This window comes from Otolemur garnettii, unplaced genomic scaffold (genome assembly GCF_000181295.1).
Source record: "Otolemur garnettii isolate 467f Iridium unplaced genomic scaffold, OtoGar3 scaffold00003, whole genome shotgun sequence".
Lineage (NCBI taxonomy): Eukaryota > Metazoa > Chordata > Mammalia > Primates > Galagidae > Otolemur > Otolemur garnettii.
This window is the reverse complement of record NW_003852398.1, coordinates 21846607-21871201: the sequence shown is the minus strand read 5'-3', so window position 1 is coordinate 21871201 and position 24595 is coordinate 21846607. Positions and strand designations below refer to the sequence as shown.

General features: G+C 43.6%; 1 protein-coding gene across 1 annotated transcript; it reads left to right on the top strand.

The window, feature by feature from the left end:
• SAP30L (SAP30 like) lies at positions 1–15390 on the top strand. The gene is made up of 4 exons (XM_003782018.3): positions 1–681; positions 4838–4960; positions 7711–7809; positions 10240–15390. Exons 1-4 carry the CDS (start codon positions 484–486, stop codon positions 10366–10368), a joined length of 549 nt encoding a protein of 182 aa, XP_003782066.1. The 5' UTR covers positions 1–483; the 3' UTR covers positions 10369–15390.
• Positions 15391–24595: the final 9205 nt, after the last annotated feature.

The following is a 24595-nucleotide window of genomic DNA, read 5'->3' as shown; positions in this document are numbered from 1 at the left end:
GGGTTCGAGGCCGGGCCCCGCGCGAGGAGGCCGCGCCACCCCGGGAGAGCTGCCCGGCAGCGAGTTTGCCCCGCAGCCGAAAGAAGGCGGGAGCCGGCAGGGGCCTTCGAAACCCCCTGGCAACCTGGGCCGAGAGTCCCTGGGGAGCGGCTGCTTCCTGGGACGTTGTCCCGGACGCCTCCGTTGCAGGGTAACGGTTCTGGGCCCCCGGCAGTAGGAGCCACCGGGTGACCCCCGGCGGGGCCCTGCGAGCCGCGGGAGTCGACCCCGGGGCTTCGAGGGGGAAGGAACGGGTTTCCGGAGACGCGGAGTCTGGGGCTGAAGGAGCCGGGCCTCTCGGACGCGGGACAGGGCTGCACCGGGTCTGGAGACCGACTCTGGGACTCGGGTGCGGGAGTCTGGGCGACCTGCCCCGCGGCGAACGCGACCGCGGAGTGGCCTACAGGGGACCCTCCACCAGAGGGGCCAGCCCGGGGCGGGGAAATGAACGGCTTCAGCACCGAGGAGGACAGCCGCGAAGGGCCCCCTGTCGCCCCCGCCGCCGCCCCGGGTTACGGCCAGAGCTGCTGCCTCATCGAGGACGGCGAGCGCTGCGTCCGGCCCGCGGGCAACGCCTCCTTCAGCAAGAGGGTCCAGAAGAGCATCTCGCAGAAGAAACTCAAGCTGGACATCGACAAGAGCGTGAGTCTGCCCCCACCTAGGGCTGGGCCCCGGCGCCTGGCCGCTCTCCGGCCGCTGCCCCTGGGTGGGTCGGGACTCCCCAGGCATTCTCCGCTGTGGGCCTCGCAGCCCCTTATCTGCACAACTGAGGAATTGGACTCGGGATTTCAAAGGCCGCTCCAGCAGTGACAGGCTCTGACTGTGATTCTGCCCGGATCCAGCAGGTTGGGGGCGGGGGGCTTCGCGGACTCTTCCTGCTTAGGGAAGATTTGTCAGCAGTTTCTAACTTGTTTTATTGGCTTAGATATCAGCAGTGAGAAGTGGGTTAATTTCGTTGGCGCACGAAGGAGCAAGAATCGGGGAGACAGTAATGAAGGGTCCGGGCTCTTCTCCAACTTCTCCCTTCTTCTAGGAACCGTGTTGCTCCTTCAGACTGGGAAAGGTGGCAGTTATTTCTCTGTCTGCCGTCTCCCGCGTCCTCAGTTTCTGCAGAGGGTCACCGTGCTAGCTGGTGCTAGCTGCTTCTCAGGCAGCTGTGAGAATGGGTTTTTCTAGGATGTGCCAGCGAATAAGGCCAAGGCCAGGTGTTGAGAGATGGCTCTTGCAGATACAGACTGGAGGGGAAAAAATCAATTTTCTTAGGTGTAGCTTCTTTTAAAATGCTAGGGTGGAGATTTAAATCTGAATAGGATTGCCCTGCTCTTTGTGTCTTTTTTATGAGAACCTTCTCCTGTGTGATTTCACCACTTCTAGTTAACGATTGTAAAGATGTGCCTATTGTCAACCAATTAAGAACTTTTTAGTTTGACATCTGTTGCTGCAATCCTTAAGTGACTGCTTCCTGATTAGGAATTGGAATTGAGTTAGGGGGGTATTTAATGTTCAGGTAGACTGGCTGAGAGCCTAGGTGGTTAACATCCATTTCTCTTTTACAAGCACAATTTTTCCACAGTTAGGAGAAATCAGAGATTGCTAGTTAAACCGAAAGCCCCACTTTTCCACTCTGATTTTACATTTGAAACTGAGGCTCAGAGATAGGAAGTGACAGTGCCAGATACACAGAGCACCTAAGAGGCAGGTTAACTTCTTAAATATATCATCTCATTTACATCCAAGCCCTATGCATAAGTAGTCATTAAGTCTTTAATAAATAAAAAAATTTTCCTTGTCCTTTCTTTAGACTCTTTTGTCCCATCCCCCATTTTTTAAAAAGTTAACAGTGATAATACATGTGTACCTCTTACATGGACAGGGAAGATTTTAAAAGTTTGGGGGTGAGTTAATAGCTTTCTTACTACAAATCTCTACCAATGCATGCATGAATGGAATTTTTCTGAGAGTAAATAACTGGCCATACACCAACGTGGTTCTTCATTAGGTCACACTTTGAAGTGAAATGCTTAGTTCTAGGACAGTAACTAATTCCTTCATTTGGAAACACTGCCTACCCTCTGTGTAGGTTGCTAGAAGCCTTTACTTGAGCAGCTTATCATAATATTTTCCAATCTATAAAAAGTAGAAACTTCCAGTCCTTTTAAATCTTGTATATCCTCACATCTGAATGATGTTGCTACTACAACTAGTGCTCCATTTATTCACTAACCCCATTGAAAACCTATGTTGAACTGTGTTGGTCATTTCACATGCACTGTCTGGAAGAGAGGCAGGGTAAGTATAGCACTAGCATTCCCAAAAGGTAATGCTTCTGAAGGAGTAGGGCTTCGAGGTGGAATCACTTGCAGTTTGTTTCAAGGTGGTGTTGTGGAGTCATTATTTCTGAAAGAGATTCTATTTCATTCTCATAGGCTTGGGCAGGAATTCAATTTCAAGTAACTGCTGTGTTACAAGAATTTTTAGCTGTTGCAGAAAGTGAAGCAAGGGAAGAAAAACACTAGAGCCTTTGCTACCACCCTCCTGCACTCACCCCACCCCAAAGGCCACTGAGCTGAGAAATTTCTGAAAACCAGGTTGTACTTGAAAATGACCAAGAAGAAAATTATTATCTTGTAAAAGAGTCTAGCTGAGAACTGTTTAAAATAACAGCACCAAAAATCCAACCCAGGCTGCTTAACTCATTTTACGTAGACATTGTGTTCTGTGATTTATAAAGATGTAACATGCTTGCAGACATTCCTCAAGTTGACGTATTTCCACTATTTTTCCTGAAGAATAGTAGATGTTGAGAATAGTATAAAGGAAAGGACATGTACCAAGAGTCAGAAGACCTTGATAATGTTGGCCAAGTCATTTCCCTACTCTGGATGGCTTGCTTCATTTTACCCCTCTAGAAAATGGGATTGGCTAACACTCTGAGAGGCCCAAGTGAGGCAGAGGATTACTTGAGTTCAGGAGTTTGAGACCAGCCTAAGCAAGATCAAGACCCTATCTCTATTAAAAAACAGAAAAATTGGCCAGGCGTAGCGCGTGCCTATAGTTGCAGCTACTCAGGAGGCTGAGGCAGAAGGATCGCTTGAGTTGCTATGAGCTAGTCTGAGGGTGTGGCACTCTAGCTAGAGACTGTCTCAAAAAGAAAATGGGATTAGGGCCAGTGGGGTTGCACTAGTCATTGCTAAATTCTTTTCCACCCAAGATTCCATTATTTTAGTGTCCTGACCTGCGATCTCCCAGCCAAGCTTCAAAAAGTCACCTATTCTGCCTTTTGTTCTCCTACCAAACTTGCCACTCTATGAACTTAAGCAGCTTAATCTCTGACTTTACCTGACAACCTACCCATAATATGGAGGGCCAGCTACCTCTCAGAGACATGGAGAGTATGCTTTGGTGTCCTGTCTTCCTTCCAAGACGCACATCCAATGTGCTATACACGATATATGGGATTCTTTGGGACAGTGGCACATGCTGTGTTTGAAAGCCCTTTGACAGAGTTTTTCAGTTTGTAACCATATAAGTGGTGGCTTTTACTGGCCTAAGCCACATTTGTCTGTAAGGAACTCCCTGTATTTATTCATCAGCAATTATTGAGTATCTGCTGTTCGTAAGACACCATCACAGTACAAACTTAAAACTGTAGTACTCATGAATCACTAATCCAACCTCATGGAAGTGATAATTCATCTGACTAAACAAAGTTTTCATTATTCTCTCCATGGAAAGATCTGAATTGATGCTGATTTCCTACCAGCTTATTTTTCTCTTTAAGGATTTAAGGAATAAACTCAAATTCAGGAGTCTCTCCAGAACATTTGTGCAACATCTGTTTCAATATCAACAACCCCAAGTCATTTATACAGGCATTCAATTTCTGTAAGGTTTTTTAATTGTTCTCCAGTCAACTCTGGAGGATTTTTAACATCTTAGCTGTTGTTGCCACCTTTACTTAATAGATTGCCTCCAGCCTATATTAGAAAATTAGTGGTAGTATCACCTTTTATGTGGTTTTTACCTTGTGAGAATTTCCACGTCTTTCCACTTCTCTTTGTGGATCAGATGATAAGTAAGGGAAGAATTATAAGTTGACACATGGGGATAAAGTTTTTCAGAGAGTTACATTCCAGTAGTAGTAGCTATTGTCAGTGTAAAAACAAGATGTCTCATATACCAACACTATAGTCCCTTCTTCCCTGTTTCTCTCCTTTTCAGGGCAATACATTACAGCCCACTCTAAGTTCTTAACTCCTGCAGGTCTTCCGAAAATGTCGCAACACTCCCTACTTCAAAAACCTTGAGGGACTCTGTCTTGTTTGAAGGAAAATCACATGTAATTACACTCCTTCATGAGCAGTCATTGCCACCCAGCTGACACTGCACACCGTGCTCCTTCTCACTCACCCTTCTGTCTTCCTCTTTGAGAACTCTAAATCTTGGCTTTCCATCTGAAATACTTCCTGTCTGCCTACAAATCCTGCCTTCTAATCAAGGCCCCTCACCCTAACCCTCCCAATTGCAGCTATTTCTTTGTTGAATCTACCATTTATTATCTTTATCATTCCACGGTGACTTGGTTTATAATACATTGTCAAATGTAGTATTGTAGTGTTGCCTTTATTTGTTTCTCATTCTGCAACTCAGTATTAAGCTTCTGGAACTTACGACCTACACCTACTTCTTTGTCTATCTCTCCAATGCCTTGCAATGGAGAGGAGCCCCATAATTTGACAGATGCCTGTTACTGCTTCCAAGGAATTGGCAACTCTGACTTTGATTTCTTTCCTATCAGGTAAGGCACCTATATATCTGTGATTTTCACAAAAATTTCATCCAGAGTGTCCGAAATAAAAGGAAGAGGAAGACAAGTGATGATGGGGGAGATTCTCCTGAGCACGACACTGACATTCCTGAGGTAAAAGTCAAAAAAAAAATCAGCTTTAGAAAACTGAAAGAATGGATTCTAATCTGATCCTTACCTCTGGCCTGGTCCACCTTTTGTTGTTAAGAAATAATTTTAGTCCCCTTTAGGGTAGTGCCTGTAGCTCAGTGAGTAGGGCACTGGCTCCATATACGGAGGGTGACAGTTTCCAACCCAGCCCTGGCCAAACTGTAACAAAAAAAATAGCCGGGTATTGTGGCAGGTTTCTATAGTCCCAGCTACTCAGGAGGCTGAGGCAAGAGAATCAGCTAAGCCAATAGCTGGAGGTTGCTATGAGCTGTGATGCTATGCTACTCTACCCCTCTACCACTCTACCGAGGGCAACAAAGTAAGACTTTGTCTCAAAAAAAAAATTTAGTCCCCTTTGTTTTGCTATGGTTTAATGTGAAAACTAAATCATAGAATCATAGTAATATTGAATCTGAGAGCAAAATCAGTGGTCTGACAGCCCTATGATATAATAGGGCTGGTTCAGAGACCATGGTCACATAGAGAGTTTGGAGTCTAGTGCTTTTTCTGGTAGACCATGTTGCCTTTCTTTAAGAGGCCCTGGTAAATGTTTACATACAACCACAATGTTACATTTTTTATTTTTTTGAGACAGAGTCTCAAGCTGTCGCCCTGGGTGCCTGAGTGCCCTGGCATCGTAGCTCACAGCAACCCCCAACTCTTGGGCTCAAATGATCCTCTTGCCTCAGAGTTTTTTGTGTTGTTTTTTTTTTCTTCCTATTTTCAGTAGAGACAGGGGTCTCGCTTTTTGCTCAGGCTGGTCTCAAACTTGTGAGCTCAAGCAATCCACCCACTTTGGCCTCCCAGAGTGCTAGGATTACAGGTGTGAGCCACTGCCCGGCCTACAATGTTACATTTTTTAAAACCTTGTTTTTCCCGTTAAAGTTAGAAACTGAGTATGTATGGTTTAGGGGAAGTCTCTTTCCCTCTTTTTTTTCTGGTCTAAAATGAAGGTGTAAGTTGTCAGTTCATGCCAGGTCTGGTTTTTCTGTCACTCTGATTCCTTGACTCCTGGTCAAGGCTTATTGCCAACAATCCATTTCAAAGCCATTTAGTTTTACTGGGCCAGAGTTTCTCAACCCTGGCACTGTCGACATGTGGCAAGATAATTCTTTGTCATAGGGGCTGTCCTGTGCATTGTAGATGCCAGTCACACCACCCTCTTAAAGTCATGACAATCAAAAAATATCTCTGGATAGTGCCAGACATCCTTTGGGGGAACAAAGTCATCCTGTGTTGGGAACTACTACACTAGACTGTAGACGTCTCAAACCGGAAGGCTGTCTTCCCTTTGAGGTGCCAATGTCTATTAAGTGAGGCTTCAGGAAGGAATATTGGATTTTCTTTCTACCTAAATTGTTTTCACTTAAGGCTCAGCAAAAGAAGAACCGTTTATAGTGTACATTGAATATTTGACACATGAATATTTCATAAGGCAAACGCCTGTTAGCACTAAGAGTGAAAATGACTGTGTAGGAATAGAAGTACTCCTTTTGTCTGCAGATGTGGAGGAAACCTTTGAAAATCTGGCCCTTTCCTTCTGCCCCTCCTGGTGTCCTGTTTTTCAACATTGGTTTACAGTACCTTGCTGTTGCCTTTAGCATTATTACCATTATTATTATTTTATAAAGAAATGGATGTATTTGATTTCTAAATGCTCATCACCAAAGGAAAAACAGTTTTGAGGAATGTTTTAAAAAGAATGAAGGACCTTGGTCCCTCATATTGATCATTCATTTTGTTTTTAAGTGCTCGCCACCTGCCTGAAGCAAGAACATCTCTTTTAGAGGCAGGTAAAGGCAGCCCAACTTTCTGGGCCTTCAATATTTCATGACTGTGCAGCTTTCTTCTCTTCCTATATTAGATAAAAGGGGGAGGGTCCCTTCCCCTCTGTTCTCCAGTTGTCTGCAGAGACCCTGACCCTAACCCGCTGGTTTGTACATTCACTACAGTAGCTTTTGAACTTTCCCTGGAGGGTTGTTAAGTTGCTAATACCTAAAGGCTGAGCCTGGGGAAGAAATATTTGAAAGCAGCAGTTCTTCCCGCTGTCCTCCTTCATCATTCCCCTCTATCCAACCTGCTATCTAGTTCTGGCATGTCTTCCTCTAGGATATCTCTCCAGTTTTTATCTTTGCTCTCCATCCTTGGTATCCCCTTCTAGCGTCACCACCCCTCCCAAGTTCAACTTCATCATCTCATTTCTGGCTCATTGCTATTGCATCTCCCTCAATACCCCTCCTCCCAGCAGTCTTCCTACACCCCTACCAGATCAATCTTCCTGACACATCACCCTCCACCACCCAGGATGACACCGCCTGCTTTGCTAGACGTGCTACCATCTAGTCTCACCTTCTAAACCCACCACAATTGCCTGTGATCCCAGCCTGTATTGTCATCTCCCAGGTTTCTGGGCTTATGATCTCCATCATCCCTTACTCTATTCCTAACTGCCTTTCCAGAGCCTGCCCCTGATCAGCTGGGGTCACCTCTACCAGCTTTCTGCGATCTGTCCACCCCAACTAGAGCTCTTTTTCCACAGTTGTTTTTGTCCTCCCAGCCAGTTACTAGTTCTCATTGGACAATTTCTAAGACCTCTTTGGTAGCCCTCCCCATCCTCACCCTTACCTAGTATAGTGCTAGGCACATAGTGGGCTCTTATTCTCCTGGCTGATCACATCAGGTGATGGTTAACATGTTTCTCATTTTCTTTCTAGGTCGATCTATTCCAGCTGCAGGTGAATACTCTACGACGTTATAAACGACACTACAAGTTGCAGACCAGACCAGGCTTCAATAAGGCCCAGTTAGCAGAAGTAAGTAGACAAAAATTGCTCTCCAAAAAGAGAGTCAGTATTATGCTTATTTTGATGGTGACCCAGATTCTCCCCTACCACTATGTATTTGCTAATTGTAATTTCCTCCAGAATTCTGGAAGCAACTCTCTATTCCTCTTTTGGGTAACTTAGAATTCCACAGCTTTAGATCTGGAAAGGCCCCGGTTCCAGAAAGAAACGAAGGCACAGGGAGAGGAAAGGACTTGCATAAAATCACACAAGTTGGGGTAATAGAATTGAGTCTGTAATCTCAGGACTCCTGATTCTAAGTCCTTAGTGTTCTTTTGTTTATTCATCTATTTGAATCTGTTTTTGTAAGATTCTTGTATGGACGCCGGGTGAGGTGGCTTGTAATCTCACTGAAAGAAACCTGTAATCCCAGTATTCTGGGAGGCCAAGGTCAGTGGATTGCCTGAGCTCATGGGTTCAAGACCAGCCTGAGCAAGAGTGAGACCCCCATCTCTAAAAAAAGTAACCAGGCATTGTGGTGGGCACCTATAGTCCCAGCTGCTTGGGAGGCTAAGGCAAGAGAATCTCTTGGCCTAGGAGTCTGAGGTTGCTGTGAGCTATGATGCCATGGCACTCTATCAAGGGAGACAAAGTAAGACTTTGTCTCCAAAAAAAAAAAATGATTTTTATATGGATATGATCGTTTCTATTAGAGCAGCGGTTCTCAACCTGTGGGTCACAACCCATAGGAAGTATAAAGGGCTGCAGCATTTGAAGGTTGAGAACCACTGTATTAGAGTGATCATACAGTGATTTGCAAAAACCTTTGCTAGTGTTCCGGAGAAGCTATTTTTCTTTCTTTTTTTTCTTGATTTCTTTACTCTGGTGTTTATTTACTATTGTGAATGACACTCAAGAAAGTGTTTTCCTGCCAAGTTCTTTTTTTTTTTTTTTGCAGTTTTTGGCCAGGGCCAGGTTTGAATGTACCACCTCTGGTATATGGGGCCAGCGCCCTACTCCTTGGAACCACAGGTGCCACCCTCCTGCCAAGTTCTTAACACAGTTTGGAGGGGGAAAGATGCTTCATTGGCCATTTTTTTTTAACATACTGACAGCTTGGCTTGGTAATTCTATCTTTGGCATTCATGTGGGTATTCTTTCATCCCTCATTTCTTTTTTTTTTTTTTTTTTTTTTTGAGACAGAGCCTCAAGCTGTCCCCCCGGGTAGAGTGCTGTGGCATTACAGCTCACAGCAACCTCCAACTCCTGGGCTCAAGCGAGTCTCCTGCCTCCGCCTCCCAAGTAGCTGGGACCACAGGCGCCCGCCACAACGCCTGGCTATTTTTTGGTTGCTGCCGTCATTGTTGTTTGGCGGGTCCGGGCTGGGGATTCAAACCCGCCACCTTAGGTGTACGTGGCTGGTGCCTTAGCTGGTTGAGCTATAGGTGCCGAGCCCATCCCTCATTTCTTAATATGTTTTTTTTTTTGCCTATTGTGGAAAATTTGAAAAATGTAGACAAGAAAAATATAATTCTACCTTCCAGAGATAATCCCGCTTTATTCTAGGTGTCTTTTTATCTATTCCATCCACCTCAGTCCATTCAGAGCTTTCCTTAAAGACTCATAGCCTGAAGGCTGAGGCAAGAGAATCACTTAAGCCCAAGAATTTGAGGTTGCTGTGAGTTGTGACACCAAGGCACTCTACTGAGGGCAACATAGTGAGACTCTGTCTCAAAAAAAAAAAAAAAAAAAAGACTCATAGCCTGCTTGGTTTTCAGTATTTCTCTTAGTGGTTTCTTACCACTCCATTTTTTTCCTTAAACATTTCCTTCACTAGTGTCCTGGTAAAATACTGGCATATACAACTCTCTCCTATTTATAGGAACCTTGTAACAAACATTACCCCTTTGCTGCTATTCACCCCTCGTGGGAGGAATAGGATAAGGTGGGACAAGAGGAGACCTATGTTATCAGGACTTACAAAGTACCAGGAATATCTAGTAAACAATGAGCTTTCCTTCAAATCTGATGTATCTTTTCAGAGGCAGCTCAAAGGAATTTTGGGGTTCAGACACTTATATCTGTTTAGTTGACTGTTAATTTGACACAATTTTAAAAAGACAGGTTTTTGCTCGGTACCAAGGCCTGAGAGGTTTAGTAGCAACTGACCAGAGCAGTCCCAGTCTTTCCCTCCATGGGGAGGACCATGAAATTATGCCACTGAAATAGAACTGTACCTCAATAATGTTGTAGGTTAAAGGATCAGTTTTGGAAGCCTGGAATCCAAAGCACCTGCCCTCTTAGGGAAGAAGAGCATTGAGTTCTGCGGTCCTGTAGGAAGTTCATAATTCCCTCTATAGCACTAGAAGCAACTCCCTGTTCCCTCTTTTGCATAATTTAGAATATATGGCCTGATTTTTTGCAGCATTTTAGAGAGTTTGGTTTTTTCCCCCTATGTAGACTGTCAGCCGACATTTCAGGAACATACCTGTGAATGAAAAAGAGACGCTTGCCTACTTTATCTACATGGTGAAGAGTAATAAGAGCAGATTGGACCAGAAATCAGAAGGCAGCAAGCAGCTTGAGTGAGGATGAAGCACATCTCAAAGGAATGAAGTCTAATACTTAATACACAGGTGATGTCTGCTACATTTAAGCCCATAAAGACTGTTAAATTTTATTGTAAATAAAAAAGTTTGAATGATGAATACTGTAAATCTTTTTGGTCAGGAGGATTATATTCTCATTCAGCATGTGTATAGAAAGACTTTGTTCTAAGATAACTTGTGGACTGAATAAAACAGGATCATAATATAAGTAAAGAAAAACTATGTATTGCAGCATTCAACAAAGCATTATGTCAATTCTACTGGAAATGTGGGCTAAGAAATGTTTTGTTAGTCACCTTATAATACTAGGCTGCCACGGGTGAGACATAGCCCTGGCAAAGCTGCCAGGTAACAGTTGACCGTGGAGGTGCATGAGCAGACCAAATCTGGACTTGCATGCTGCCCACTGGGGACATAGATATCCCACCTGCTTTGTTGCCAGTTTTGTTGTTTATCAGCAGATCGATTTGACATTGGTCCCCCTCACTTGCCCTGTGCCTAGTACACAGTAGGCACTTAATCAGTATTTATAGGGTAACTGAGCAGTCACTATCAGTGCCAGCCTAGTAACATCTGCTTCACACCTCTTTTCACTGAGATCTCTGCCATTTCTGTTGTTTGCCACTTAACTGCCACAGTGTGGAGGAAATCCTGATGCACCAACAAGGAAATTTCCAATTGAGGATTTCAGGACAGTTGCATTCCCAAAGCTCTATTTGTCAAGGTTCTAGAAACACTGATATAAAAACCCTCAGAGAAGACACAGGCCTTTGTACACCACCCCCCTATGCATCACTCTTTGGGATGAAGTTATATATTATGACTTTAACCAAGGTCTTGGGCAATAAGTGCTTTGACAAGCAGAGATATTTAGTGACTTGGGGCTAATGTTTTCAGAAGTATTAATCGTTAATTCACAACCACTACAAAAGCTGCCAAGGACCATATGATTTCTGCTCAGAAATCCAGCTGTGGGATTGAAAACCTGGCTGGCCTTGATTCTCTGGGCTCTGGTCAACAGCAAATCATGAGTTTGAGCAACAAAGGTCAATGTGGTCTCATGCTCATTTTTGTGAGCAATTTGCCTCCCTCTTAGGGAGAAAAATTGCTAAAATAATTTTTTTTAAGTATTAATAATTACCTGATTTTTTTCAAAAAGCGGATTCCTCAATCTAATCCCATCAGAGCCAAAGTATCCTGTGAAAAAAAGCTTTATATCCAAAAATACACTTTGCAAAATTCTCTAATCAATGTGATGTGGGGCAAAGGGTATGGTAGGGGATGGTAGAGAAAAAGATTTAGATTTTAATTTATGGCCATCTTAACATATATTATGGTCAAAGGTGTCATTTTCCTGCTCAGTTTCAATTCTGAATTATTTTGTAGGCCTTAAATAATAAAAGTAGCAATGGACAGCTAGCCTGGCAGAGAGTTTCACAAATGGCTTAATCTGAGCAACATCACAGAGAGGTCAGAACTTATCCCCCACTGACCAGGGTGGCAGAATATCTAAAAGTCTCAGTTCTGTGAAGCAGAGTACCATGCTGTCTATGGAATGAGGACAGGGCCACCACTCTCACTAAAATGCAGTGTGTTCCATTGCAGCAAAGCTTTCACCTGTGTTCAATGCATGTCCAGCAGATTGCAGCCTTTTAAATATGTGTAAATGAATGTACATAGAATATACTCTGGACTACAAGGGGATCTTATTTTGATACACCTTCTGGCTGTGGATGGCATGTCAGGGTGCTCTGTGAGTGTTTTTAGTAGTTCAGATGCAGTGTGTAGGTAGAAGATATCTACTTAAAGCTAAAGGATGTTGATATGGGCATCAAGAAAGTTCAGCAGGTGCTGGAGTTTGGGGGCAGGTGGAGTCTGTAGGTTAAGGCATCCTTAACCTGCCCTGTGGAAATGTCCATATCTTTTTGAGAAAGAAACTGTATTTTTCTGATATTTAAACCAAAATTGTGGATATGTAGGTCATGTCACTGTTTCCTTAACAGCAAATCTGTTTTCCCAGTTGAGAGAGACAGCAGTACGTTTCTGCACAAGAACATGTGGTGTTAGGATCCATCTGTTCAAATGTGTCTGTAAGAACACTTTGTTCCAAAGTAAAACCTGGGAAAACTTTTTACCTTCACCTAGATGCTGTGTGCACTTGGGTCCCATCTTTCCTCTAAAGAGAAGTGCTTTTGCAAAGTGGAGGCTGTGGGTATCTTTTTCAACCTTGAAACAGGTCAAGGGAGAGAAAAGACAAAGCTATTTTGAACTTCTGTGTTTCCCATGTGCAGAAATCTGTTTTCATCAAACCACTAAAACCACTTGCCTTAGCCTCTTCTGCAGATTCTGATGGCTTTATCTGTGGGCAAGAGACTTCTGCCTGTGAGAAATGGGCAGGACCTCCAAAGTAACAGGGTCTGGCTTCAGGGAGCAGTGGGGTTTGGGGAAAGCAGTGTTCATCGTGGCTGCCTGCATTTTTATACCACCTGTCAGACTTACACTTCTCTCCACCTGTGACGTCGCAGCATTGCCTTCTTTGCTCTTGGTGCTCCTGGGAAAAACTGGAACTTCAAAACCATAACTGGCATTGTCTTCTCCATAAAGAGTGTGGTTCCTGCCTCAGTTCCAGCCTGGTATGGTTCTTTCATATGCCCTGAAAGTTGTCACAAGGAATCATCAATATCCTGCCATTCATGTTGTTTCATTTTAAGAATTTTCAGAAACAAGTCGACAGACTTCTTTTTTCAAGGAGCAAACTCTTAGGTTGGCAACAGCATATGAAAAATATCATAGCTGAATCTCGTGAAAGATTGAAAACCAAAGGATTCAAGACAAGCATTATAAAATAAAGAAGAATTTTACTTATGTGTTACAGCTGCGGAGTTGTTAGATGTTCCTGTCTTAGCAAAACAGTCACTGTTCCCCTTTCAGAGAACAGATAGTAACAATTGTTTGCAGCTGGAATGTTGCAGCTAACTTTAGTGTTCTTGACTATTTTGTGGAAGCTTTTTTGTTAATATCCCGCAGGGCAACTGCCAGATGGAAGGGAGAGGGTGGGAAAAAGAACTTGTTAAGAGGGTCTTGCCTGGTTGAAGTAGGCTGTCCCAGGTGCAGATCCAAGAGTAGCTATTCATGGAAATCATCTGAAGGCTCTAAGTAATGACAGTGACAAGATCCAAAAGTTAGGAACAGACCGTTAAGTCATCCAGTCTAGTCTCGGCATAGGTGCTGACATTCTGCCCTCAACCATCCCACCAAGGTTGAGCACTCTGGGCTTAAACATCTCCAAGGACAGAGAACTCACTACCTCTTCTGGAAGCCTGTTCTATCTTTATACACCTCTGGCTTTCTTGTTCTCTTTAGTTTCCATCTTAGTCTCTGCCCCCTGGGGCCATATGGGACAAGTTATTCTTCTTGGCAAAGGAACTAATTGCTGGCACTGTTCCAGAAGCATGTTTGACTTTTGGAAAGGAACAGCTAGGAAACATACGCTTTGGTGTCCTGACTGTCCTTATATCTGAGCATTGTTCCATTGAGTTCCTTGTTGGAGAATGTTGAGAAAACCCCATTAGCCACTTATGCTCACTTGTTCTTGTTGGGGGAAGGGGAGAAGGTGATGTTATCAGCCTGCTAAAATACAACCTCAGAAAGATGAGGCCTTAGTTCTGGGCTTGTCCCAGGAAAACTGATGTTCAAGCATCACTTAGGACAAGCTTTAGCTAGAAGATTTTAAAATAATCTCATTCCTTTGCATGGAGTTTAAAGGTTCCTTGGTTTCTGAGGGCTTGTACCTTGAGATTCCTGTAAGGACTTCATACACTGTTTTTTACTGAGAAAAGAAAGCTTAGGAACTTGGGGGTGGGGGCTGCATGTCTCAGTAGAAGTGCCATATTTTCAAGTTGGAAAGTTCTTAAAAGTTGCTGTTGTCCAGTTTTAGCTACAGGGAAATTAAAATTCAAGAAGATGACTGAGGTCACATGGCACTCTTAAAACTAACCCTTAGTCCTCTTGACCTGTCCAGCACTCTTCTCACTTTCTGACTTGCGAGATGACTAATGCAGTCTAAAATAAGCTGCCCTCAGATTCTTGAGACCTTGTAATGGAGCAGAAGTTCCCAGGGCCAACCTGGCTCTCAGGGACTATGAACCAACCTGCAGAACTCAAGGTTGAGTGAAATGATTAGGCCAGGTGAGTTTTGCAAATCAAATCTAGCCTATAATTTCAGACTGGAAAAGCCCTTGTGGGAGACAAAGTATTGTCCTGGAATTCTCTCATGAAGTGGGCTTGGTCTGTGATCTCTTGGTCAAACTTCTGCCTTCCAGGCAAGCCTTTGAGGTTGTATAAATTCATTTGGCCCTGGCTCCTGGTCCCTGTTTCTGAGTTAGGCTGTCAAACTGAAGGACAGGTGAACTCAAGACATGCCCTAGGAAGCATGGTGCTTTAGGGGTGCCTTTTTATTCCTCTCATACTACAGACAGTTTCTAAGTTTATGGTTAGGAAGGGTAAAGTTGGTTGGATGTTTGGAGGTAGAATCCAGCCTGGGGTGCGAAGTATGATCTGTTCTTGACATAGAAATGTCTACATTCATTATTTCATCCAGCTTGCATCTTAAAACACAAACACTTCAGTTGCTTTCACTTAATGAAAACATTTGCCAATGACAGAGGGTTGTATAAGATCCCTGTTTTACATTTCTCTTGTCTGTTATGCTCATCAGAGTGTATTTGGGGTATGGGTTTTTTTTCCCCATTTTGTAACTGCCTTATTGAAAAGTAAGTGCCCTTCCATTTCAGGCCTCCTCATATTGTACTTGTTTCCTGCCAAATTTGGGGGATCATTTGTATTTTAATTTTGTAATCTATGGCTCTGTACTGTTGAAAGGCTCTCAATTCTATAGGGTCTCCTTAGTATATAATATGTATGTGACTTTTCATGTTACAGTATCACATAGATGGGATGGCCCAATTTTCGCTCTTAATAAACAATTTGAATGAGTAAGAAACACAGTCTCTTGTCCCCTTTGACTTCCTATGTAGAATTTAGATGCTTTCAGTTACACATTTGGACTGGTTGTGTGTCACAGTTATTAATGATAATGACCTTTCCTCCTAACTTCAAATACTAGCACCCACATTCCCAGGGCACACCAAGGAGGTTGGATCAAGGTTCAAGTCCTGCTCTCCCACTCATTCACCTGGCAAGAGACTAACCAGGTCCAACAGCCCAAGTCTGGGGCTTGACTTCTGTGTTAGGTATCACTCTGTGCTTTCAGTTATCCATCTATAAAATGAGAGTCCTAAATAAACTGAATGAAGAACTACAAATTGAAATGCTTGCAGGGAGCAGGCTACAAACTAGAAAACTCAGATGCCCTCCAAGGGCAGCCGCTACGGAAGTTCCTATTGTCACATGGGAATGCTAGCCCTGTGGCCCAATCTTGTGATTTGACCAGAGGAACTAGAAATCCAGATCTTCATATAAATATCGAAATGTTTAAATAACTTATTTATAATAGTGCATGGGTTGGTGTTACTTCTCAGGCAAGTCACTGCACATTACAGTTTGGACAGCCTGGGCTACATGAGCCTTACTGACGGAGGTCCCTGTCCAGACTCACACTGCTGAGAAAGAGCAAAAGCAAGCCTCAAGGCTTAGGTCTGTTCTTTTAAATCTCACTCGTATCACTCTGCCAAATCTTTGTCCTCAGCAGAATGAAAAGGAAGAAATGCAATAAATATTTCTCTTCATCATATTAGTTAAATAGATGTAATAAATCTAGCTTGAAAATTTTAAACTTCAAAGAAATTTAAAAAGTGCAGAGGCTCCCTTCACCACATCCTCACCCTCTGCCATTCCACTCCCCTGTGAATGACATGAAGAGTGACTTCTCACGAGGTATTTATAGAGTCAGGGAGTTCTAGCTGTCATCAAGAGCCTACAGAATTAGTGTTGGATTGTTGTTGAAGGGTACCATCATTCATGGAGTCCTTGAGTTGATTTCCTTTAGAAAGCAAAGGAAGTAGGCTGGGCTCGGTGGCTCACGCCTGAATCCTAGCTCTCTGGGAGGCTGAGGCTGGTGGATTGCCTGAGCTCTTAAGTTCAAGACCAGCCTGAGCCATAGTGAGACCTCATCTCTAAAAATAGCTGGGTGTTGTGGTGGGTGCCCTTAGTCCTAGCTACATGGGTGCCTGAGGCAAGAGAATTGCTTGAGCCCAAGAGTTTGAGGTTGCTGTGAGCTATGGTGCCACGCCACTCTACCAGGAGCGACAAAGTGAGACTCTCAAAAAAAAAAAGAAAAGGAAAGCAAAGGAAGTTCCAGTGTTCATGCTGCCTTGTCTCTTCAATTGAGGCACATTCTTCTATAACATCTCTAACTCTGAGGACTGCCTGCTGTCCTCAAACCCCTCACACATTGCTGTGCTCCCAAGCTTCCCCCAAACTGGCTGTCCCTCTTCTGGAGTAAATATTCCTTGAGGATCCACAGGCATCAGTTTGGATGGAAAGATGAACTCACATTTCAATGTATCATTAGAACAGAAGTTTCCTTAGCAATAAGACACTTAAAAAAGAAATAGAGCTTGGCAGCGCCTGTAGTTCAGTACATAGGGCTCCGGCCACATACACTGAGGCTGGTGGGTTCGAACCTGGCCCAGGCCAGCTAAAATAACAGTGACAACTGCAACAAAAAAATAGCCGGGTGTTGGGGCAGGCCGTAGTCCCAGCTACTCAGGATACTGAGGTGAGAAAATCACTTAAGCCCAAGAGTTTGAGGTTGCTGTGAGCTGTGACACTATGGTACTCTACTGAGGGCAACATTGTGAGACTCTGTGTCAAAAAATAAAAAAGAAAGAAAGAAAGAAATAGAGCTCTAGGATATTGAATATCAGATCATTGGAAGCCCATCTTTTTTTTTTTGAGACAGTCTCACTGTTATCCTCAGTAGAGTGCCATGGTGTCACAGGTCACAGCAACCTCAAACCTTTGGGCTTAAGCACTTCTCTTTTCACAGCCTCCGAGTAGCTGGGACTACAGGCCCCCGCCACAATGCCCAGCTATTTTTTGTTGCAGTTATCATTGTTGTTTAGCAGGCCCAGACTAGGCTCAAACCCACCACCTTCGGTGTATGTGGCCGATGCCCTACTAACTGAGCTACGGGTACTGAGCTGGCCCATCTTTTTTGAAAGTGACACTTGCTACTTGCACCCTAATCAGAAACCCCCCAAGAACTTTGTGGCAGTGCCAATTTCTGGGATCTCATCCCAGATCCTCAGAATGAGAAGCTCAGGGGCTAAATTCCAGAAATACATTTTTTTTTTTTAATTTCCTCAAGTAAGACTTAAGCTCAGTAAGGTCGAGAAACACTAATCTGGTCCAGAGATGAACAGCTTCAGCCTCAGCCTCATCTAAATATTGGTTAAAAGTTTCCTATGAGAGGCTCGGCGCCTATAGCTCAAGTGGCTAAGGCGCCAACCACATATACCTAAGGTAGAGGGTTCAAATCCAGCCAAACAACAATGATGGCTGCAACTAAAAAATAGCCGGGCACTGTGGTGGGCACCTATAGTCCCATCTACTTGGGAGGCTGAGGCAGGAGACTCGCTTGAGCCCAGGAGTTGGAGGTTGCTGTGAGCTGTGATGCCATGGCACTCTACCCAGGGGGACAGCTTGAGGCTCTGTCTCAAAAAAAAAAAAAGGTTCCTGTGAGACATACTAAATGGGAATCTTCCAAAGTGGAGCCCAGGAAATTGTTTTTACAAAATCCCCTTATGAATTTACGTATCCAGGTTTAGGAACACTGAGTGCAACCCGCTAAGGCCCAGGTCAGGAACGCAGCTATGTTCAACATCAAACAGCTCAGGAGTGTCAGGGCCGAAGCAAATACAGAGATGTGCACTGCCACAAAGAAAGTAAGACATTGTATGAATGGATGATGTTCAGTCTAAATAAAACCAGAATGAAAATAACCCACAGTTCCCAGCACAATGCCTGGCATGTAGGAGGACACTAGAAACGTCTGGCAGTGAGTCTTCTGTTTACTAACAGTTTTTTTGGGGGGGGTCTACAATGATCTTCTATATCCGGAAATAATAATAGCTATCAAGTACAGAGGGCATGCCAGACAAAGTGCTAATAGTTTTACATGCATTAATTCATTTACTCTCACTATAGTCATATAAAGTAGGAGTTGTTATTAAGTCCAATTTATAGAGGTATAAATGCAAAGGTTGAGGAACTTGCCCGAGTAGCAAACAATGAGAGCTAAAGGCACTCCCGGGATCAGATCCAAAGTTTGGCTCAGAGACACTGTTGTCAACTCCACGGTCAACTCAGAATGGAAGGCTTTGAAGCAGCTCAGCCACAACAGTTGCCCTTGTCCTGATCAACTGGATTTGCTAAAGTTTAATGAGTGATTCTGAGAAGTTCCTAAGACTCTAGTTAGGAAATTTAATAGAGTTTAATGGAGGTTAACAAGGTACATCCAACCTTCTAGCCAGGTTTTAACTTACTGGAGCTGAACCGAGATTAACAAGCCCAGGAGGTGTAAAGGCACCTGCATGATTTAATGGGGTTAATGAAACTGTCAGAGGTTGGCTGAGAGGGACAGCCGTGGAGCATGCCGTGTTAACAGTCAATCTCAAATGTCTGTTGAGGTCAACAGACATTTATTAAACAGCTGAAGCCTGCCCTATCCTGCCCTGGGCACTGCAGGGGTAGCATGTAAAAAAAAAAAAGACCACAACCAACATGTCAGCCGTAGTTAGTCCTGGGTGGTGGGTTTGGAGTGAGTCCATCTTCCTCCTTTGTGCTTTCTTGGTATCTGCTGTTTATAACAGGCGTGACTCATTTTCACTAACTGTAAAATAGCAAAACAGGTTTTTTAAAGTGCCCTCCTAGCATTTATTATCTGCTTGCATAGTTTAAGTTACATATTTCTAAAACATATAGAAAATAGTAAGAGATGTAAAAGCAACAGCAATGGTACAATCCTAAATCTGGGTGGTGCTTAAGCACTTATTCTCTCCGTGGATTTTCGTCATACCCTGTGAAACAGCGATATACAGTGTACAAGGTCACACAGGTGGTGGGGAAGCCAAAGCAAATCCTCGGCTTCTGCCTCTTGCATTGGTACCATTTTTTTCATTGAGCACTTACTCTGTGACAAGCCCAGTGTTAACCACTTACTATGCCTTGACAGCTCTATGAGATAGGGACTATTATTATCCTTGTTTTACAGATGAGGAAATAGAAGTTTGAAAGGTGAAATGGCTTGTCCAAGGTCACCAGAAAGTGGTGGGGATGAGAGTCAAACACAGGTACCAGAGAGTCTACCCTCCCGTCCTGCCTACTAACTGGGGAAAATAATATGTCATGGGAGCATTGTTTAGAATAGTGAGGAACTAGAACGGCCTACATGTCAAATAATAGAGGACTAGTTTTAAAAGTACTATACGTATATCATAATTCAAAAATAATATGTAATGACATAGAAAGACACACATATCAGCATAGAAATACTATATATGGGCTTGGGGCCTGTAGAACAGTGGTTACGGCACCAGCCACATGCACCAAGCCTGGCTGGTTTGAACCCAGCCTTGGCCAGCTAAACAATGACAACGGCACCACCAACACAAAAATTAGCCAAGCATTGTGGCAGGTGCTTGTAGTCTCAGCTACTTGGGAGGCTGGGGCAAAAGAATCACTTAAGCCCAAGAGTTTGAAGTTGCTGTGAGCTGTGACACCACGTCACTCTACCAAGGGCGACATAGTGAGACTCTGTCCAGAAAAAAAGAAATACTATATATATATATATCCATATGATACTATATATGTATCTATATACCTACTGTATGTAATATGTATATATGTATAGTTTGTATATTTATACGCATGTATATATGAATGTACACACACTTGTATTTTGTGACTATGGCCATATTTGTAGGTATATCAAAGCATCTATTTACCAATTACATGTATGGCATACAGTATCTGTATGATTCAGAGTAAAAGACAAATAGGAAGGAAAAGACATTCTGAAAATCAAGGGGGCTTCCTGGAAGCAGAGGCTCCTAAGCAGGCCCTTGAAGGAAATAGATTTGGTGAGATGAGAGTGAAGGGAATTCAGGCCAACACAACAGTGAATGAGAAGCAGAAAGCCTCGTACCAGAAAAAGGGGCTTGAACTCTGTAATCACCAAATGTGCTATTATTAAAAACCAGGCCAAAAAAAATCCCACAGACCACACAATGAAACATGGTCATGAAGATGCTTGAGGGCCTGCTATGGACTTGGTGCCTAAAGGAATGGACTTTATCCCCCAGGAGCTGGGAATTTCAGAGTTAAGCCTCAGTAAGGAGTGGAGAGCAGTCCTGCTGCTGCTGCCACAGTCACAGGACCTGTGAAGAAGGCTCAGAGAGCTGAGCCAGCCCTGCTTCTGAGGAAGGACTGGTACATAATGGGCTCTTAAAGTCTTATAGAAGCCAATGAGGCTTAGCAAATGTAATGAGCTTAATTAAGCTAAGACGGCTAATGAGACTTCCTGAGGGCTCATGGCCACCAGCAAGATTGGCCCCTGTTAAGTGAGCAGTGGGAGGGCACCTGTGCCCAGCCAGACCCTCTGCTGCCTAAGTGACTGGTGGGATACAAGAGTGGACCATCAGGGGAAGCTCTCCTGGTCAAGTCAGTTGTGCTGGGGCTGGTTCCGCAGGGTCCAAATTCAGTCATATCCACAGGCAACTGCCAGAAAGTGAAATAGTACCTAATGAAGCTTAGTGAAGCCCAAAGAATGAGGACCCACGAAGGCAATTACTGATAAGACCCCAGCCTGCCTACTGGGATTTATCTAAACTAGATGAAGTTGAACTCGGCTGAGTCCATTTAAATAGTTTTAAAGAGTCTCCATCATCTTCAACTAAGAGTTTTTGGGGTTTTTTTTTTTCTTTGTTTGCAGTTTTGGCAGGGGCCGGGCTTGAACCTGCCACCCCCGGTATATGGGGCTGGTGCCCTACTCCTTGAGCCACAGGCACTGCCCCAATTAAGAGTATTTTATCTCTGGTCATTAATATTATCGTTCAAATGCATATTATTCATATTTTCACCTAGGAATATTTCTAAAGCTGGATATGAAAAGATAGGAAGGCAGAGCTGCAGAAATATACCTATTGTTTGTTAGGCACCTATTAGGAAGTAGACACTGTGCTAGAATGTATGGTCAATAGTCCTCAAACAAACCTTCAAAGATTTCCCAGGTGGGAAAACGGAGGCTCAGAGGAGTCAGGTGACTTACCCAGGGTCTCATGGTGAGCCAGGATTTGAACCCAGGTCAATCTGATTCCACTATACACCTCTACCACAGAAAGAAGTGCAATATTGACCATGCTGGGGAGATGGAAGAGCAGTAAAAGCTGTCAGAAGAACTTGGGATCCCAGCAAGGTGGGATCTTTACTGCAGTGGGAAACTATCTTCTGCATTTCTTTAGCCCAGTACAGTAGTGACATGATTTTGAGCTACCATGTTTTGTCCAATGGCTTCCATATAAAGGGACAAAAAAAAAAAAAACGTGTGATGCATTTTAGATTTTGCATAGTAAGAAAACATAGACCCCTACCCCTAAGGTACCTTTAGAGAAGAGGACCTCAGAGATCTTGGATGGCAAAACCCTAACATTCTTCAGGAGTTAGACTTTCACCAAGTTCTCCTGGTTCAATGAACTTGCTGGGTTCCCTTCGCTGGACCCCTGAACTGCCAGAAGAAGTTAGAGAAAGGGAGTCCTAAAGCCCCTGGGCTGCGGGTCACCTTGTGTGAGGGAATCTGGGATCCTCGCTGGTTTCTTTGCACTGAGCGTAGCAGGAAGGGAGTAAAGACCGCCAGGTGGCGCCCTCCCCTCAGTCCGTGGCAGACCCAGGCCACGTGGAAAGACTCCAGGTGTATTTCCTACCCTCTTAGAGATGCTGTATTTAGGGAATGCTTTGATTAATATCACTGCAAAAATCATAAACAGACAATACAGAAAGGGACTTAGATCTCCAGTCCCATGCTCTTGTTTTACAAATGACACTGAGGTCCAGAGGAGGTGAGGAAAGTGCCCAAAGTCACCAAGCACACTGCTTTTCCACCACACTAACCCAGAGGAGGTGAGGAAAGTGCCCAAAGTCACCAAGCACACTGCTTTTCCACCACACTAACTATTCTCACACTCCCACACACACCTCCATGCCCCCAAATCCGACTGCCAGAATCCACCTTCAGTGGAGAGCCTGGTTCAGGGGCCAGGAATGGCTACCCTCCCTGTTGTTTCTGATGAGGCCCTGCAGCCCAACCCCAACTACAACAGTCAATAGGAGTAGCTCATGTTTACCACCAGCCCTGTTCTGGGGGGGGACTAAGAGCTCTTTAATCATTGTCTCATCAAAGGATCTTTACATTTCTGGGAGCTATTCTGCCTTCTCTTTTACAGAAGAGAGTTGTGGGGCTAATCAAGGATAAAATACTCCCCAATGCCATAAAGCTCATTTAATTAGCTTATGTGGTTGTGAGTACAGGCCCTGGGCCAGTCTTGACCTCCCTGTTGACTTTAGCCAGATCTCTTATGCTAGATTCTCCATATTTCAAAACACTTTCAAAGATCTCTTCCCATTTTAGCCTAACAAAAGTTCTGTGGGGGTGAGGAAGGTGTTGTTCATCCATCTCAGAGATTAGAAAACTGGGATCCAAGGGGGTGATTGGCCCAGTGTCACCTGACTCATAGTAGACTTGGATCTAGAACTAGATGAGACACTTCAAAAGATATTCCACATTGACGGCCCAACTATAGCCCCTCCGATGTCTCTGGGAGTCATGGAACAACTCTGCAACTAAAAGTGTGGGTTTGGGAGTCAGGGAGGTCCAGATCTGCACCCCTGCACTGCCACTTAATAGTGATGTGACTGAATAAACCACCTACTCTCTGTATCTCTGAGGGAAAGGAAATGAGCCTTGTATGTTGAGCACTGCTGCCTAACATACAGTAAACGCTCAGTAAAAACATGGCTATTTATTAGCATGATTAACTGAAGCTCCATGTTTAATACTCCGGCTCCTTGGGACTTCAAACCTGCCTTGTCCACTGTGGTAGCCACTAGCCATGCATGGCTATTAAATACTTGAAATGCAGTCCAAACTGAAATATGCTTTTTTTAAATTTTATTTTTAATTGACAATTGCACATATTCATGGAGTACATTAACTGTTTCTTTTTTTCCATTTCTTTTTAATTTCAGATAAACGTGAAGGTACAAACCATTAGGTTATACAATTTCCACACAACAGGTAAAAATCAGAATTGTGGTTGTGTCCCTGAGATGTGCTTTAAGCGTAAATTATACTCCCCAGTTTTGAAGGCTTTCATATGAAAAAAGTGTAAAATATCTCACTAATAATTTTTATACCAATTCATGTTGAAATTCTATTTTTGATATATTGAATTAAATAAAATATCTTAAAAATAGCTTTGCCTATTTCTCTTTACATGTTTAATTTGGCTACTGGAAAACTTTTAAATGCATAGATGACTCACATTTGTGGCTCACATTATGCATAGCAGAGTGCAGTGCTGCCTTAAACAATTTTAGAAATTCAACCACTGCAGTCTGCCTACTCTTTGGTTACCTTAATGATGTGGAATATAAAGGCTTTGAACCTGGAATGTACTCACTGGCTGTGTGCCCTGGGGAAGGTTACTGAGATTTTCTGTGCCTATTGGAAATATGTCCTGCTTCTCCAAAACAAATAAAGAAACCAACATAAGTCCTTAATGCCTCACAAGGCTACTGTGAGAATTAAATAAAACAATAAAAATAGCTTTACCAGGCACCACATGCTGAGCGTTATCTCTCTCCCCTCACAAACCCCAGGAAGTTGGGGCAATGATCTCTCTCATTTTGTAGATAGAGAAACTGAAGTTCAGAAGTGTTCAGTAACTTGAGCAGGGCCTCTTGGCCACCGTATTGTATACCTTACACTAGAAGAAGAAGATGTTAACTACACAAATGGGAAAGAAGAGTATAACTCGCTGTGTGACCTTGGGCAAGTCCTTCTTTGTGAGGCTCAGTCTCCCATTCTGTAAAATGAGGGATACGTTTGAATCATTGGTAAAGATCTTTGTTAATCTCAGCGTTAAGGCTTTGAACATTTCAGTGAACTTAAGACTTCCAGGATTTCTCTA

Bases quoted from the DNA above. Each gene is read 5' to 3' on its own strand.
- SAP30L (XM_003782018.3), top strand. From the start codon at position 484: ATGAACGGCTTCAGCACCGAGGAGGACAGCCGCGAAGGGCCCCCTGTC. The intron at 682-4,837 runs GTGAGTCTGCCC...CTTTCCTATCAG, and splicing joins AGCTGGACATCGACAAGAGC to GTAAGGCACCTATATATCTG. The intron at 7,810-10,239 runs GTAAGTAGACAA...CCCCCTATGTAG, and splicing joins ATAAGGCCCAGTTAGCAGAA to ACTGTCAGCCGACATTTCAG.